At 51.3% G+C, this 14,646-nt stretch overlaps 1 protein-coding gene across 1 annotated transcript; it reads left to right on the forward strand.

Annotated features, from left to right (window-relative positions):
- The first annotated feature begins 3,039 nt into the window (after positions 1–3,039).
- Positions 3,040–13,976, forward strand: MINDY2 (MINDY lysine 48 deubiquitinase 2). Its single transcript, XM_056866024.1, has 10 exons — positions 3,040–3,126; positions 3,214–3,540; positions 7,496–7,553; positions 8,458–8,522; positions 9,561–9,719; positions 9,925–10,027; positions 10,829–10,971; positions 12,177–12,350; positions 13,303–13,488; positions 13,851–13,976. The coding sequence occupies exons 1-10, from the start codon at positions 3,040–3,042 to the stop codon at positions 13,974–13,976; spliced, it is 1,428 nt and encodes a 475-aa protein (XP_056722002.1).
- Positions 13,977–14,646: the final 670 nt, after the last annotated feature.

Below are 14,646 nucleotides of genomic sequence, written 5' to 3' on the forward strand. Positions count from 1 at the left end.
ATTGGCCTCTGCCGGTAAAATTCTCACCAGTAAAATCATGATTACTGGAATAGCTGAAAAGCCAGATGCCAGGCTGTTCAGAGGCTCAGTGAGGGCAGCAGGCCAGACAGTGGCAACACTGAAGCTTCTCGTTGGCCTAATTCGAACATTTAACCAGTGATCTCTACTTAAGGGGTGTGTGCCATTGGACAGCAGGGAGGGGGCCTCTTTGTGCACAACCAACTGAGCAGAAGTTGGAATTTCAGCAGTACCCACTGTAAAGGTCTGCAGCCACATGTATTTGTTTAAAATTTATTTAAACCATTTTTAAGCTGCCTCTTTAACCAGCTCCACCGCTGGTTCGGGAGCCTCGGAAGCCCAGTCAGGACACAAAAATGAACAGCAGCCACATGGCAGATGCGCCTCCTTGGGCCCTGCTGGGTGGGCTTTGAGAGGCGTCTTTGAGAGGCGTCGAGCTTGACCTCTACCGTCACAGTGGTTCCTGGATCTCAATGCTAGATTTGCAGCATGTGATTTGGGAGCTTTTTACAAAGTCAGGATTTTATGGCAATATATACATATTTGTTTGGTTTTCTTGTCGTCAAACCAGTAGAGGATTCCTTTTTTTCACGGCAAGTTACCCGACTTCAGAGCAACTTTTCAGAACGGCTGTTGACAGAGAAGGGCTGCAGAGGTGGGAGGGGCCACCTCTGTAGCTTAACACAGGAAGCAGCTGTTTCCCGGAAGGCCAACGGCTGGTGTTTTGGTTCCAGTCCCCCCCAGTGGCAAGGGGCCTCCCTTTCTTCCTCCTTGAGTGTGTGTTATTGTTATTCCGCAGCCAACTACTCCAGAGTAGCAGGAGCAAGCAAGACACACCCCTGCTGCAGAGGAGGCCTGCTGGATCGGACCGAGGTGGGTCCATCCAGTCCAGCATCTGTTTCCCACAAGGGGCTGGCCAGATGCCCTGTAAGGATAAGCCACAGACGGTCTGGTGCGGAGTTTATCAAGAGCCCCTAAAGTGTGGAAAGAGTGACTCTGCATGGAAAGGGCAGGGGGTTTAGGAAAAGGACAAAGACTTTGGGGTGGAGTTACTTCAGCATGAGTTCACCAAGCTGGAGGCCTCCCAAGCATTGCCATGGGTCCCAGAACTGGCGGGAGGGGGCATCGGGCAGCCCCCTCATATTTACATAGCACAGAAGAGTCAGCATAGTTAAATGGTGGAACTCCCTGCCCCAGGATGTGATGATGGCTGCCAACTTGGAGGGCTTTAAGAGGGGAGTGGACAAGTTCATGGAGGAGAGGGCTATCCATGGCTACTAGTCAAGATGCATACCTATTCTCTCCAGGATCAGAGAAGCATGCCGAATATATTAAGTGCCACACAGGCAGGACGGAGCTGCTGCAGTTGTCTTGTTTGTGGGCTTCCTAGAGGCCCCTGGCTGGCCACTTGGGCTTGGTGGGCCTTAGTCTGATCCAGCAGGGTCTTTCTTTTGTTCTTAAGAGCATACTGAGTGCTGTAGAGCGCAGGCAGGATAATAATGCTGTGGCAGCCGTCTTGTTTGGGGGCTTCCTAGAGGCACCTGGTGATGTAGTCTCCCCATTACCATAGAGTCCAATGGCGTAATGAGGACAAGGAGGCTGGGGTGAGCTTCACAGCTTGCTTTATTGGCCAAGGAGTCAGACCGGGTGATCCCAGAAGCAGACTAATGAGCTCTGCTATCTTGTCATACCCCGGGGGGGGGGGCGCAATGCAAGAGGTTTTATAGACATTTGACATTCCAACAAAATTCGATGCAGCTTGGCACTGCAATGTCATTGACCTTCTACCCCGCCTGTGTGAGCATTGTTACATCTGAATAGAGCTCTATTGTTCTCTGGCAGGGAGAAACGAAACTTAACGGAGGAGTGGGTGGGAGGAAAGATTTCAGTCTGTGTGTGTGTGTGTGTGTGTGTGTGCGCGCGCCTGGTCGGCCCCTGTGTGAACAGACTGCTGGACAGGATGGGGCCTGGGTCTGATCCAGCAGGGCCTTTCCTTACGTCCTTATGCATAGTAGTTATGATGCATACCCATTCTCTCCGGTATCAGAGGAGCATGCCAAATATATTCGGTGCTGTGAAACACAGACAGAATAAATGCTGCTGCAGTGGTCTTGCTGTGGGCTTCGTAGAGGCTCCTGGTTGGCCTCTGTGTGAACAGACTGCTGGCTGGACTGGATGGGGCCTGGGTCTGATCCAGCAGGGCCTTTCCTTACATCCTTATGATGCGCCAGTCAGTGAACAATCCCCCCACTTTTATTATATTTATTATTATTTATTATTATTACTACTTTATTATTATTATTGTATTTTTATTATTATATTTTATACTATTATAATTTTATTATTACTTTTATATTTTTATTATTATATCATTTTACACTATTATTATTATTACTACTTTTATTATCACTTTTATATTTTTATTATATTTTATACTATTATTATTTTTATATTTTTATTATATGTTATACTATTATTATTATTTTTATTATTACTTTTATTATCATTTTTATATTTTATTATACTTTATACTATTATTATTTTATTACTACTTTTATTATTATATTTTTATTATCATATTATTTTATACTATTGTTATTTTTATTATTATCACTTTTATTCTTTTATACTTTTATTATCATATTATTTTATACTATTATTAATATTTTTATAAAAGCACGCACGGGGGTGGAGAAAGGGCCCCGCGTCCGGCCACGGCGTCCTGGCGCCGCTTTCCACCGGGCCGCCGCCTCCTCCTCCTTCTCCTCCTCCTCCTCCTGGCGAGACAGCGCCGCCTAGTTCCGTCTCCCCAGGCACCGCCCAGCGGATTGGCTGTCCGGGGCGGCCCCGCCCCTCCTCCCCCCCTCCTCCGCGCACGCGCGCGCGCGCCCGGGCCCCGCCCTCCCTCCCTCCCTCCCGCGCGGGGCGGGGCGGGGCGGCGTCGCCCCTGTCATGGCGGCGTCGGGCCTGCAGGGGAAGGAGCCTCGGCGTCGGGCGGGCCTGTGAGGCGGCCGTCCGGCGATGGCGAGCCCGGCGCCGCCCTCGGCCTGCCCCGCCGCGCCTCCGGGCCCTGCCGCGCAGGAGGCCGGGCGCGGCGGCTCCCCTCCGGCGGGCGGGCCGGGCGGGGCCGGGCGGCGCCCCTCCTCGGCCTCCTCCTCGGCCTCGTCGTCGTCGTCGTCTTCCTCCCGCCGCGAGGAGTCGCGCAGCCCCGAGGACGAGTCCTTCGCCAACCTCCACTCGTGCAGCGGCCCCAGCAGCTCCGACCTCAACAGCGACTCTGAGGAGGCGGCGGCGGCGGAGGGCGAAGGGGGAGGGGACGGGGAAGGGGGGCCCTCGACGGCCACCGTCGCCGCCGCCGCCTCTCCGCCCCCCCCTCCGCCCAAGGAGCGCTTCCCGGGCCAGTCGGTGTACCACCTCAAGTGGGTGCGCTGGAAGGAGGAGAACACGCCCGTGGTCACGCAGAACGAGAACGGGCCCTGCCCGCTCCTCGCCATCATGAACGCCCTCCTCCTGGCCTGGAAGGTGAGCCGGGACACCCGTCACACGCACCCCCCCCCCCCCCACACACACACACACGGGGCGGCGAGGGGGGCTGCGGCGGCTGCTGCAAGCGTGGGGGTGGGCCGGCCTCCCGGGCGTCACCCCTAGACCCCCCCCCCCCGGCTGCCCTGGTGGTGGTGATGGGACGGGCTGCTGTGGCATTTCCCAGCCCCCCCCCCCGACCCTGGAGAGCCATGGAGAAGAGCTGTGGCTCAGTGGCAGAGCCTCTGCTTGGCATGCAGAAGGCCCCAGTTTCAATCCCCGGTGGCATCTCCAGTTGAAGGGACTAGGCAGGTAGGTGATGGGAAAGACCCTTTTCTGCCTGAGACCCTGGAGAGCCGCTGCCGGTCTGAGTAGGCAATACTGACTTGGATGGACCAAGGGTCTGATTCAGTAGAAGGCAGCTTCATGGGGAGAGACTGTGGCTCAGTGGTAGAGCCTCTGCTTGGCATGCAGAAGGTCCCAGGTTCAGTCCCCAGTGGCATCTCCAGTTCAAGGGACCGGGTAAGTCGGTGATGGGAAAAACCCCTGCCTGAGACCCTGGAGAGCCGCTGCCATTCTGAGTAGACAATACTGGCTTCAATGGACCAAGGGTCTGATTCAGTAGAAGGCAGCTTCATGGGGAGAGACTGTGGCTCAGTGGTAAGGTCCCAGGTTCAGTCCCCAGTGGCATCTCCAGTTCAAAGGACCAGGCAAGGAGGTGATGCGAAAAACCCCTGCCTGAGACCCTGGAGAGCCGCTGCCGGTCTGAGTAGACAAGACTGACTTGGATGGACCGAGGGTCTGATTCAGGATAAGGCAGCCTTATGTGTTCACCTGCTCAGCATGCAGAAGGCCCCAGGTTCAATCCCTGGCATCTCCAGTTGAAGGGACCAGGCACGTAGGTGATGAGAAAGACCTCTGCCTGAGACCCTGGAGAGCCATGGAGAGGGGCCATGGCTCAGCGGTAGGGCCTCTGCTTGGCATGCAGAAGGCTCCAGGTTCAATCCCCGGCAACTACCACACGAAGCTGCTTGATGCTAAACCAGAACCCCCCACCCTACCCTTGGTCCATCAAAGTCAGTATTGTGTGCTCAGACCCACAGTGGCTCTCCAGGGTCTCAGGCAGAAAAGGGTCTTCCACATCACCTCCTTGCCTCTGGTCCCTTTTAACTGGAGATGCTGCCGGGGATGGAACCAGGGACTTTCTGCATGCCAAGCAGAGGCTCTGCCACTGAGCCACGGCCCCTTATACTTGGCCCATCAAAGTCAGGATTCTCTACTCAGTCCAGCAGCTGTTGTCCCAGGTCTCAGGCTGAGGTCTTTCCCATCACGTCCTTGCCCGGTCCCTTTAACTGGAGATGCCACTGGGGATTGAACCTGGGACCTTCTGCATGCCAAGCAGAGGCTCTGCCTCTGAGCCACGGCCCTTCTCCCTCCTGGCATCACACCTGACCTCTAAGCGACAGGGGCCAGCTGCCCTGGAGAAGATGGGCTGTATGGGGAGGATCTGTGGCTCAGTTCATAGAGACTCTGCTTGGCATGCAGAAGGTCCCAGGTTCAATCCCCGGTGGCATCTCCAGTTAAAGGGACCAGGCAAGCAGATGATGTGCAAGACCCCTGCCTGAGACCCTGGAGAGCCGCTGCCGGTCTGAGTAGACAATACTGACTTCGATGGACCAAGGGGGGTCTGATACAGTAGAAGGCAGCATCATGTGTTCGTGATCATACCCCGCTGTGGCATTTCCCAGCCGGGAGCTGGCCACCTCCAGGGTTAACCCAGGTGCTGGGAAGCCCTGGAGAACAGCCTGCTTGCCATGGGCTCGCTCGGCTGTGGAGGGGAGCCTTGGGTGGGGCAGAGCTCCCCAGTCCAGCAGGTGCTTGGCAGGCAGCAAAGGCTGGGGAGGGCCCAGGCCTGACAGGCCAGGGTGTTGCCTGCAGCACCTCATGGTCGGTTGGAGCTGGCGGGGCTGTGGCTCAGTGGTAGAGCCTCTGCTTGGCATGCAGAAGGTCTCAGGTTCAATCCCTGGCAGCATCTCCAGTTCAAGGGACTAGGCAAGCAGGTGATGTGAAAGACCTCAGCCGGAGACCCTGGAGTGCTATGGAGAGGTGTCGTGGCTCAGTGGTAGAGCATCTGCTTGGCATGCAGAAGGTCCCAGGTTCAATCCCAAGTGGCATCTCCAGTTAAAGGGACTAGGCAAGTAAGGTGATGTGAAAGACCCTTTTCTGCCTGAGACCCTGGAGAGCCGCTGCTGGTCAGAGTAGACAATACTGACTTTGATGGACCAAGGGGCGGGTACGATTCAGTAGAAGGCAGCTTCATGTGTGTTCAAATCTGAAGGAGGGAACAGAAATGCTTCAAGCTTATTTTTCTCGGGGCAGAAGAGCTGTCTGGTGGGAATCGTGGTGAGGGGAGTCCATTCTGTGAAATTCTGTTGAAGGTCTGTAGCAAAAACCAGGGAGGTGCCCTTAGCCCCCCCTCCACAGATCTCCGTGTTTCCATGGCTGCTTGGAGGGACGGGTTGCATCCTACTGTTTGTTCAGCAAACCTTCTTTTCCGCCCGGCGCCGAAAGGAAAAACGACCCAGGTGGCCTGGGACTCAGCACCGCCGCCCTCTGCGGAAAGATCTCTTTTGTGTACTGTTCCGAGCTTTAACTGTAGGAACCTTTCTAATTTTGGAAAGCACACGCAGTCTTGTGAAACGGCACATCTGCCATCGGCTCGAGACTACGTTGCGCCGTCTGAAGTGTGCACATAAGGTGCGTTGCAAATGGAAACAGTGCAGGAAATGTGTGCATTGTTGGGAAAGACAGGATAGACTGTGGCTTCCTGTTGAGATGGCGGACCCAGGCTCCCCCCCAAACTGGGATGTGAAATTGGCCTGATTGTTCGTACGTAATGGTAGGGCGCTAGAGACTTAACCAGAATACCGAACAGAGGGGAGGCAGGCATGTGGAGGAACAGTCGTTTCCCATCTTGACAGCTGGCCTGCAGGAGAACAGCTAGATTCAATTTGTCAGATAGCCAATGAAGGGACCTTTGACTCTTGAAAGCTTATACCCCGAAAATCTTGTTGGGTCTCCAAGGTGCAGCTGGACCTGAATCTAGGTGTCCCGTTTTGGAAGTCACATTATTTGTAAAAGGAGTTGTGTGATACATGCACGCACTGTTTCTGGCACGCAGGTAACGCTGGCCCGCTGATAGGCTACTTGCCAGAAGCAAACACACCACGGTGTATTTGTAAAAGTTGTGAAAAGTTTCCTGCCACTGAAGGAAGCGCTGTGTGGGAATGCCACGTGCCGCCCCACACACTTGGGTTTCTGTGTTGCTCTTTATATCCTGGCTGTGTTGTTCAGGGCTGCCAATGCAGGGCTGAGCTATGCTCACAGTTCCCACACTCCCTCCTGAGCAAGCTTTCCTGGGTGTTGCTGGTTTGGACACAGACATCAGGACACGGTGACTGGCTTCATACTAATGGCTTTGGGTTGTGCTTGGGTGCTGTTTGGTGGGTAGTAAAAAAAAACAGTTCTCTTTCCTCTTGTGGATCAGAGCAGACCTTGTACCAGGTGTGTTAACTTTCTTTAAAAAGCATGTGTGCGAATGCCTTCTAGTATGTGCAAATATGCTTTGCCTAGTAGGCTGATAACGGTCCGCTTTCAGGCACAGCTGCTTCTGAGGGAGTTTCCGGTACAGTCCTCAGAAGGGTTTACGCCCCCGTAAGCCCACTGACTTCAGGTGCAGTTCAGTTTAGGATTTCTGTACTGGAAATTCTGTTTTGTTGGTCAATTTTATCACTTTCAAGTATGATATTGACAACTTTCTGCAGAATATAGAAAATTGCTAGTAGCTCTGGTAACTGAAATCCACAACGGGTGGAAATTAAAACAAAAGAGTTTCCAACTAGACATTAGGAGCTTTTTCCATTCTGCAACCTCTGACGTTTACATTCTTTCCCAGGTAAAGCTGCCACCAATGATGGAAATCATAACTGCTGAACAGTTGATGGAATATCTAGGTGAGTACTGACAGCTTTCTACGTGTGATCTGGGTTTGAGATGAATTGGCACAAACGGGCCAGGCTCTGGCAGAATACGGCTTTTCTAATACAAGATGTTCAGGAGTTGTTAAATGTAGAAAGGACCAAGACAGTACCAAAATGAGATTAGCTCACTTCAGATCCACGAGGGAGTCAACTTGCCTGCTTTGGTGATGAGCTTAGCTTGGATATCAGCTCCTGAACCTCAGGCCCTGCCCCTCCTCGGTCACCTTCTGTTTTTGCAAGGAGGAAGTGATGCGCTGGCCTCTAAATTGGCAGTAAAAACAATGCCCACCAGTTCTCAAACATAATTTGCCGTAGTGGATATGCAAGGCAAAAAGCCCTCACAAGGATGCTTCTGTCATTGTGGGTCAAGCAGATGATTTAAGGAGAATCGCTGCTTTTGCCCAGGTGGGCACGTACAAAATAGTAGTCAGGCACTAACAAGGCCAGAGTTGAAGAATGCCACGTTCCTGTGACTTAAAACTGCCCTCTCAGCGCTTCAAGATATTCTGTTCCAGAATAAATCAGAAGTTGGGGTTAGAAAGGTCAAGCCATCTTAAGAAAACCTTCATTTTATCACAACAGGTTATTTGGAAATGTTCATACACTGAGTAGTTTCTCAGTATGAACATGGAAGTGCAGTATGTCAAGATACTAATAATGGCTTAAGATGCCGGCTTCTCTGACTTGAATGCTGCTGCTGGGTTGCTTGGCCCCTCTGATGCTTGGGTTAGTAGCAGCTCACTTCTGGCGTGGTGGTGGTTGCTTAATTCTTGATGTCGGCTCAGGTCTGAGCTTTGCCTGAAGTCTTGAAGTTGCGTATAACAGCCCTCTTTGAATTGTGGTGCTGCAGCTTTCCAATGAGTCTCTTCTCTTCCAGGAGATTACATCCTCGATGCCAAACCAAAAGAGATTTCTGAAATACAGCGCCTAAACTACGAGCAGGTAATAACGAGTTCTTCTAGGGAGGAAGCGACACTTTCTAGGAGTGAATTAAAAGCAGGCACATTCTATTTGTATTGTGAAATTGCTAATTACGGCTTCTGTAGAATCTGATTCACAGTGAGTCTTTGAGTCTTTGTTGGTCAGGGACTCCTCCTAAGTAAAAAAAAGAACCTTTTAGTGTATAGAAAATACGTGATGTTGCTTTGGGCGCCTGGAAATGGCATCTTTTTTCCTGCGAAGCAGATGATGCAATCTAATCTCGTGACTCTTTGCCTCAGATGGGATTGTCTGTTCCTTGGGCTGAATTCTACCAGCTTTTCTTGTAGCACCTGGAGGAGTGGCCCCTTTCCACCGCCATGTGGGGGACTGTGGAATGTACATTGGGAAAATCTATGAGGGGCAGTGAGAAGGGGAATGGGGCAAGATCGCCCTTCCCCTCTCTTAGAACAGCTAGTCAGACCCAGTAATTTGTCTTAGTTAAATTAAGGGTTTTTGGCCAGGACAGATAGATGATTCTGGTTTTTTACATCGTTTTATTTTCATGAATTTCTTAAATATCTGGAAAATGAACAGGAAGGGGTTAAATCCTCCAGTAAAATATCATTAGTAAGTCATGATCTCAGAAGCAGTTCCTTTATTCTGGACATCGGCCAACCTGACTTGGTATTTGTGAACACATACCAGTGCATTAGGATGAGATTGGGTTACTTGTCAAAGACTCTTAGAAGTGCCTGAGAATTACCAATAAATGTTAGAAACAACGGTCACTATAAATTGTTTGGACACTTTACTAGTGCAGCTTGGTAAATACTAACCTATCAGAAATGGAGCATATAATCGATTTATGACCTGGTGGTGGTCCTTGTAAATGCTGGATCGTCTTTGGTGCGGTCAATCGTCCTCCTCTAGCGTTACGGTCCAGCACTTCAGAGATTTCACTGTAATGTACGACCTGCTTTTAAAATATTAACGTAGGGGTGTGCTTCTGTGTGTGGCCTGATGCAAACGGTGACGTGTGTCCGTCTCTTTTTTTGGCAGAATATGAGCGACGCCATGGCAATCTTGCACAAGCTTCAGACAGGCCTGGATGTCAACGTGAAGTTCACCGGGGTGCGGGTCTTCGAGTACACACCTGAATGCATCGTGTTTGACCTTCTTGATATTCCGCTGTACCACGGGTGGCTGGTGGACCCTCAGGTGAGCAAGCGTGGGTGTGCCGCTGATCCCGTTCTGGTCTCTGCTCCGTATCGGAAAAGCTGCCGTGTACAATTCTCACTCGTTTAACCGTCCGTGTCCTTCTGTATGAGGTAGAGCTGTATACAGTGTTCAAAAGTAGTACTCGGAATTACATTTTCTCATGATAGAGGTAACGTGTTAAGTCAAAATGGGGCTTTCCTTCCAGATCGCTGACATTGTGAAAGCGGTTGGTAACTGTAGCTACAATCAGCTGGTGGAGAAAATCATATGCTGTAAGCAGTCGGACAACAGTGAGCTGGTTGATGAAGGTGGGTGAACTGCTTTTGCGGTTAAAACTAGCTCTGGTGCTGTGTTCAGTGTAAGGAGAATAGTCAGCTGAATATTCCTTCAGCAGGTAGATCTTGAGTCTGCCATATCCAGAATTCTCAGTTCCATGGCCATGAATTTTAAAAATCAATTTTCAAAAATATTTTAATGCTTTTTTCTTTCTCCATTCATGCTCTTTTGATTTGGCAGGTCCAAATCCCAAGTGGTTTGCAACTTCCTAACTCATTCCCTCAGTTTTACCATAAAGCAGACTTCTTATAGTCTGGAACTGCCATCTTTTGAAATTAACGGTTTGAAATAAAATCAAAAGAGTTTCCATCTAGACATTAGGAAGAACTTTTTAACAGTCAGAGCGGTTCCTCAGTGGAACGGGCTTCCTCGGGAGGTGGTAAGCGCTCCTTCCCTGGAGGTTTTTAAGCAGAGGCAAGATGGCCATCTGTCAGCAAAGCTGATTCTATGGCCTTAGGCAGATGATGAGAGGGAGGGCATCTTGGCAATCTTCCGGGCATGGAGTAGGGGTCAGTGGGAGTCTGTGGGGGAGATAGTTTGGAATTTCCTGCATTGTGCAGGGGGATTAGACTAGATGGCCTGGTGGTCCCTTCCAACTCTATGATTCTTCTCCCTGCTCTAACTCTTGCACACCACCCATTCTGTGGATGGCATCTGGTGTGCCAGGCTGGCCTCGTGGCAGACCTGTGTGTCGGGAGTTTTAACGAATGAAACCTCACCTGGCCTCCGTTGTGGCGTTCTGTGTGTGTAGACACGGTGTCTTGTCTTCACAGGTACTGTGGCAGAGCAGTTTCTAAACAACACAGCCACTCAGTTGACCTACCACGGATTATGTGAGTTAACTTCCACAGTTCAAGAAGGAGAACTTTGTGTGTTCTTTAGAAACAACCACTTTAGCACCATGACCAAACATAAGGTATCTGGCTATAAACGGTTTTTGTCATGTTGGAGTCTGTCAATGTGATACTCGCGGGCCTGAAGCCCCACCCCCACCCCGAAAGCCGTGCGGCTTTCTTTGAGTTGGCCCTTTAGCAGTTACTTAACTGGGCAGGGCCCAGGAGGACCAGCTGATGCTTCCTCTATGGGCGTTCTCCGCCCTCTAATAATGTTTTCCTTGGCTGGATTTCTGTACATGCTTAAGAATCTTGAGCGCAGGTACATTTCAGTGCTTTAGACATAAAGATTTGGCTTTTTGCTGATCTCTAAGAATCTTCTCCTAATATGTACAGCCGATGAATTATTCAGTGGATTAAGTGGTCTGTTTGCAGCCGTGGCCTCTGTTAGCTCTGTGTCCCTGGAGCGTTTGCCCCATCTGTGCAGAGGCTCCTGGGGAAGAGAAGCCCCGTAATGGAACCCCCTCCACCCTCATTTGTGTGTCTGATGAAATCCATCTTGTTTACCCAGATTCTGAACAGTAACTTACTGCGTTACTGATACTGAGTCTGTATTGCTGACTATTAAAAGTTGGCTCTGTTGTTTTAATGGTGCGGCTTCAATTTAATTTAATGCTTGTAAGTGGCCTTTGGCGCAGAGAGGCAAGCTGCAGAACTGCAGTCCAAGCTGTGCTCACGACCTGAGTTCAGTTGCGACAGAAGTTGGTTTCAGGTAGCCGGCTCAAGGTTGACTCAGCCTTCCATCCTCCCGAGGTCGGTAAAATGAGTACCCAGCTTGCTGGGGGTAAAGGGAAGATGACTGGGGAAGGCACTGGCAAAACCACTCCATAAACAAAATCTGCCTAGGAAGCGTCGGGATGTGACGTCACCCCCATGGGTCAGGAATGACCTGGTGCTTGCACAGGGGACCTTTACCTTTAAGTGGCCTTGGAGGCTTTCAGAGTGGAAAGCTGAAATATACTGGGTTAACAGCTAGCCCTTTAAACCTTCCACATAGCTCTGTTTTGCTGTCAGGGATTTCCCTGGAGTGGCTGCGCATGGCTTGATGTCCGACCAAGAGAAGCGGTACGGCCACACAGCCGGTGTCGACAGGTGTTTGCCAAGCTTCTGGAACCCGTGAGCTCAGAACGCCACCACTGACTTCATAGTGTTCACCGGATCTGCTGATTGCATGACTTGTTTCCCAATCAATTCCCCAGTTTTTTTAAAAAAAATTCTTTCCGTGTAGGGTCAGCTTTACCTTTTGGTGACAGATCAGGGTTTCCTTACAGAAGATAAAGTTGTTTGGGAAAGTTTACACAACGTGGATGGGGATGGAGATTTCTGTGACTCAGAATTCCACCTGCGACCTCCGTCAGATCCAGAAACTGTATACAGGGGGCAGCAAGATCAGATTGACCAGGTAAGCCTTGAATGTTGTCTGGCAGCTCTGCTGGTTACGCATCTGGGATGGAATGTGATCTTTTCCTCTTCTCCCCCACCTCACACTTCCTTGTTCCACAGCCTCTTCTTCCCCTTCCCTGCTCTGGAGGCAGAATCATTAGGCTAAACTCTGTAGGCTTAATGCAGGAAGGCACTGGTTGAGCTAAAATAGGTGGTTTGTGTTACTGGCTGAACCAGGTCATCCCACTATAGTTAGCTAGGCTCTGTCCAGCAGAATCAAACCATGGTTTGAAGGTGGTCTACGAATCACGGTTAGTCTTAGCTGTGCTTTCCTGTGATGTGAGTGTAGAGGCAGCCTGCCTATAGAACACAGGCAGTTGAAGCCAGCAATTGCCAGGTAGTCTAGGAGTGATGACCTATGTGGCGTAGTGGGTAGTCAAACTAGGATTTGGGAGGCCCAGGTTTGAATTCCCACTTGGCCGTGGAAACTCACTGACTGACCCTGGGCCAGTCCCGCTGTCGGCCTAACACACCCCACAGAGTTGTGATGAGGATAAAATAGAGGAAAAGAGAACAACTTGGACTGCTTTGGGGTTCCCATAGGGGAGAAAGGTATGACATAAATGAAATACTTCTTCACACGGTGCGTAGTTAAATTGTGGCACCCGCTGCCACAGGATGTGGTCACGGCCGTGAACTTGGAAGGCTTTAAACGGGGAGTGATCAGGCTGGGGTCTGATCCAGCAGGGCTCTGAAGTCGATGAAGTAGCTGAATCCTGGTTTCAGCAAAGCTGTTGCTATGTTCGGGTAGCGGGTAACTCGTAACCGGGGCACCCTGTTGGCTGCGCTGTGTGAATGCAAGCAGTGCGCCCTGGCCCAGCGTTCCTGTGGCTGTCGCTGACATCCCCGTAACTGGCTCTTGGGGGGGTGGGAAGAAGGGGCCGTTCGGTGACGTCAAGTTTCCGTCCTAGGACTACCTGATGGCCTTGTCTCTGCAACGAGAGCAGCAGAGCCAAGACATTGACTGGGAGCAGCTCCCGGAAGGAATCAGTGACCTCGAACTGGCCAAGAAGCTCCAGGAAGAAGAGGACAGGCGGGCCTCACAGTTCTACCAAGAGCAAGAGCAAGCAGCGGTTGCTGCAGCTGCTCCACTCCAGGTATGCCGGGGGGGGGGGCGGCGGCGTGGGACCATTTAAAAAAAGGTAAATGAAGCTTAGCGGAAGTGTTCAGGGAGCTTTTGTTAAGGACTGAATCCACGACCTCCATTTGTGGTTCTAGCTACAGTTATCCTCTTGGGTTACGACCACAGTATGCCGGCAGCTGCAGACGGAAGGCCTTCACGCTGGCGATGGCTGCTTTCAGCATCCTCTGGTGACAGGCCAAAAGGGGATTTCAGTAGCTGTATGCCCCCTCTCCACAAGTTCAGCAATTTGTGTGACACAGCGTGGCTGGTATTTGTGGTGGCCTTACTGTTCCTAAGCAGAATGATTATTCATACAAGCCACGTTCCCCTTCCTAGCAGGTGCCGGGAGCCGCTTCTCCAGCGACAGGAAGACAATCTGGGGGCAGCGAACGGAAGCGCAAAGAACCTCGGGAGAAAGAGAAAGAAAAAGAGAAAGAGAAGAACAGCTGTGCCATCCTATAACAGCAGGTGGATTCTGCCTGGACTCAACAGCCAGATCCTTGGATCCGAAGGGTGGACGCCAAGCCCCCCGCGCCGCCTGTGCCTGATGGCCCCTCAGAGGCCATTGCCCACACGTCTTTCCACAGGAGCTGGATGCGGCCGCCTGTGCTTCTGAAGCATGGGGAGAAAACTGCGCCTTGGTTGATGAGTCCCCCCACTTGCTGCAGGTTTTGCACTGCAGGGAACACGAGAGTTAGCTCTTTCTTGTCTCAGCGATGAAAGGAGGGCAGGGATTGGTTTTCTTGGTGTGCTTCTGTTGGAGGCCTGCGCATCAGCACAAAAGAACCACACCGTCTTTCAAGCCTCTGGGCACTGCGCAGTGTCTGTCATACGCCGTCATGCTCTCCTGGAGGGCGGGTGTCCCCCTCAGCAGCCTTCAGCCTGGGCTTGTCCTGTGTTGGCACACAAGGTGGGCGTCTGCGACTGAGAACCAGTCTCACGAGCTGAAGGAAGCAAGAAAAACAGCCCCGTGGACCTGCGGTTAAACCAACCGGCTGTAACTGGTCTTATTGCTTCCTTGTGAGCGAGGCCAGAGCTTGACCTGTTATTTATTGACCTCTCTACGCGGGAGAATCTGGTATGCCACAATCACTTGTCACTTGCCTTTTCTCCGGAAGTACCTTGGACAAGT

This window comes from Euleptes europaea, chromosome 20 (genome assembly GCF_029931775.1).
Source record: "Euleptes europaea isolate rEulEur1 chromosome 20, rEulEur1.hap1, whole genome shotgun sequence".
Lineage (NCBI taxonomy): Eukaryota > Metazoa > Chordata > Lepidosauria > Squamata > Sphaerodactylidae > Euleptes > Euleptes europaea.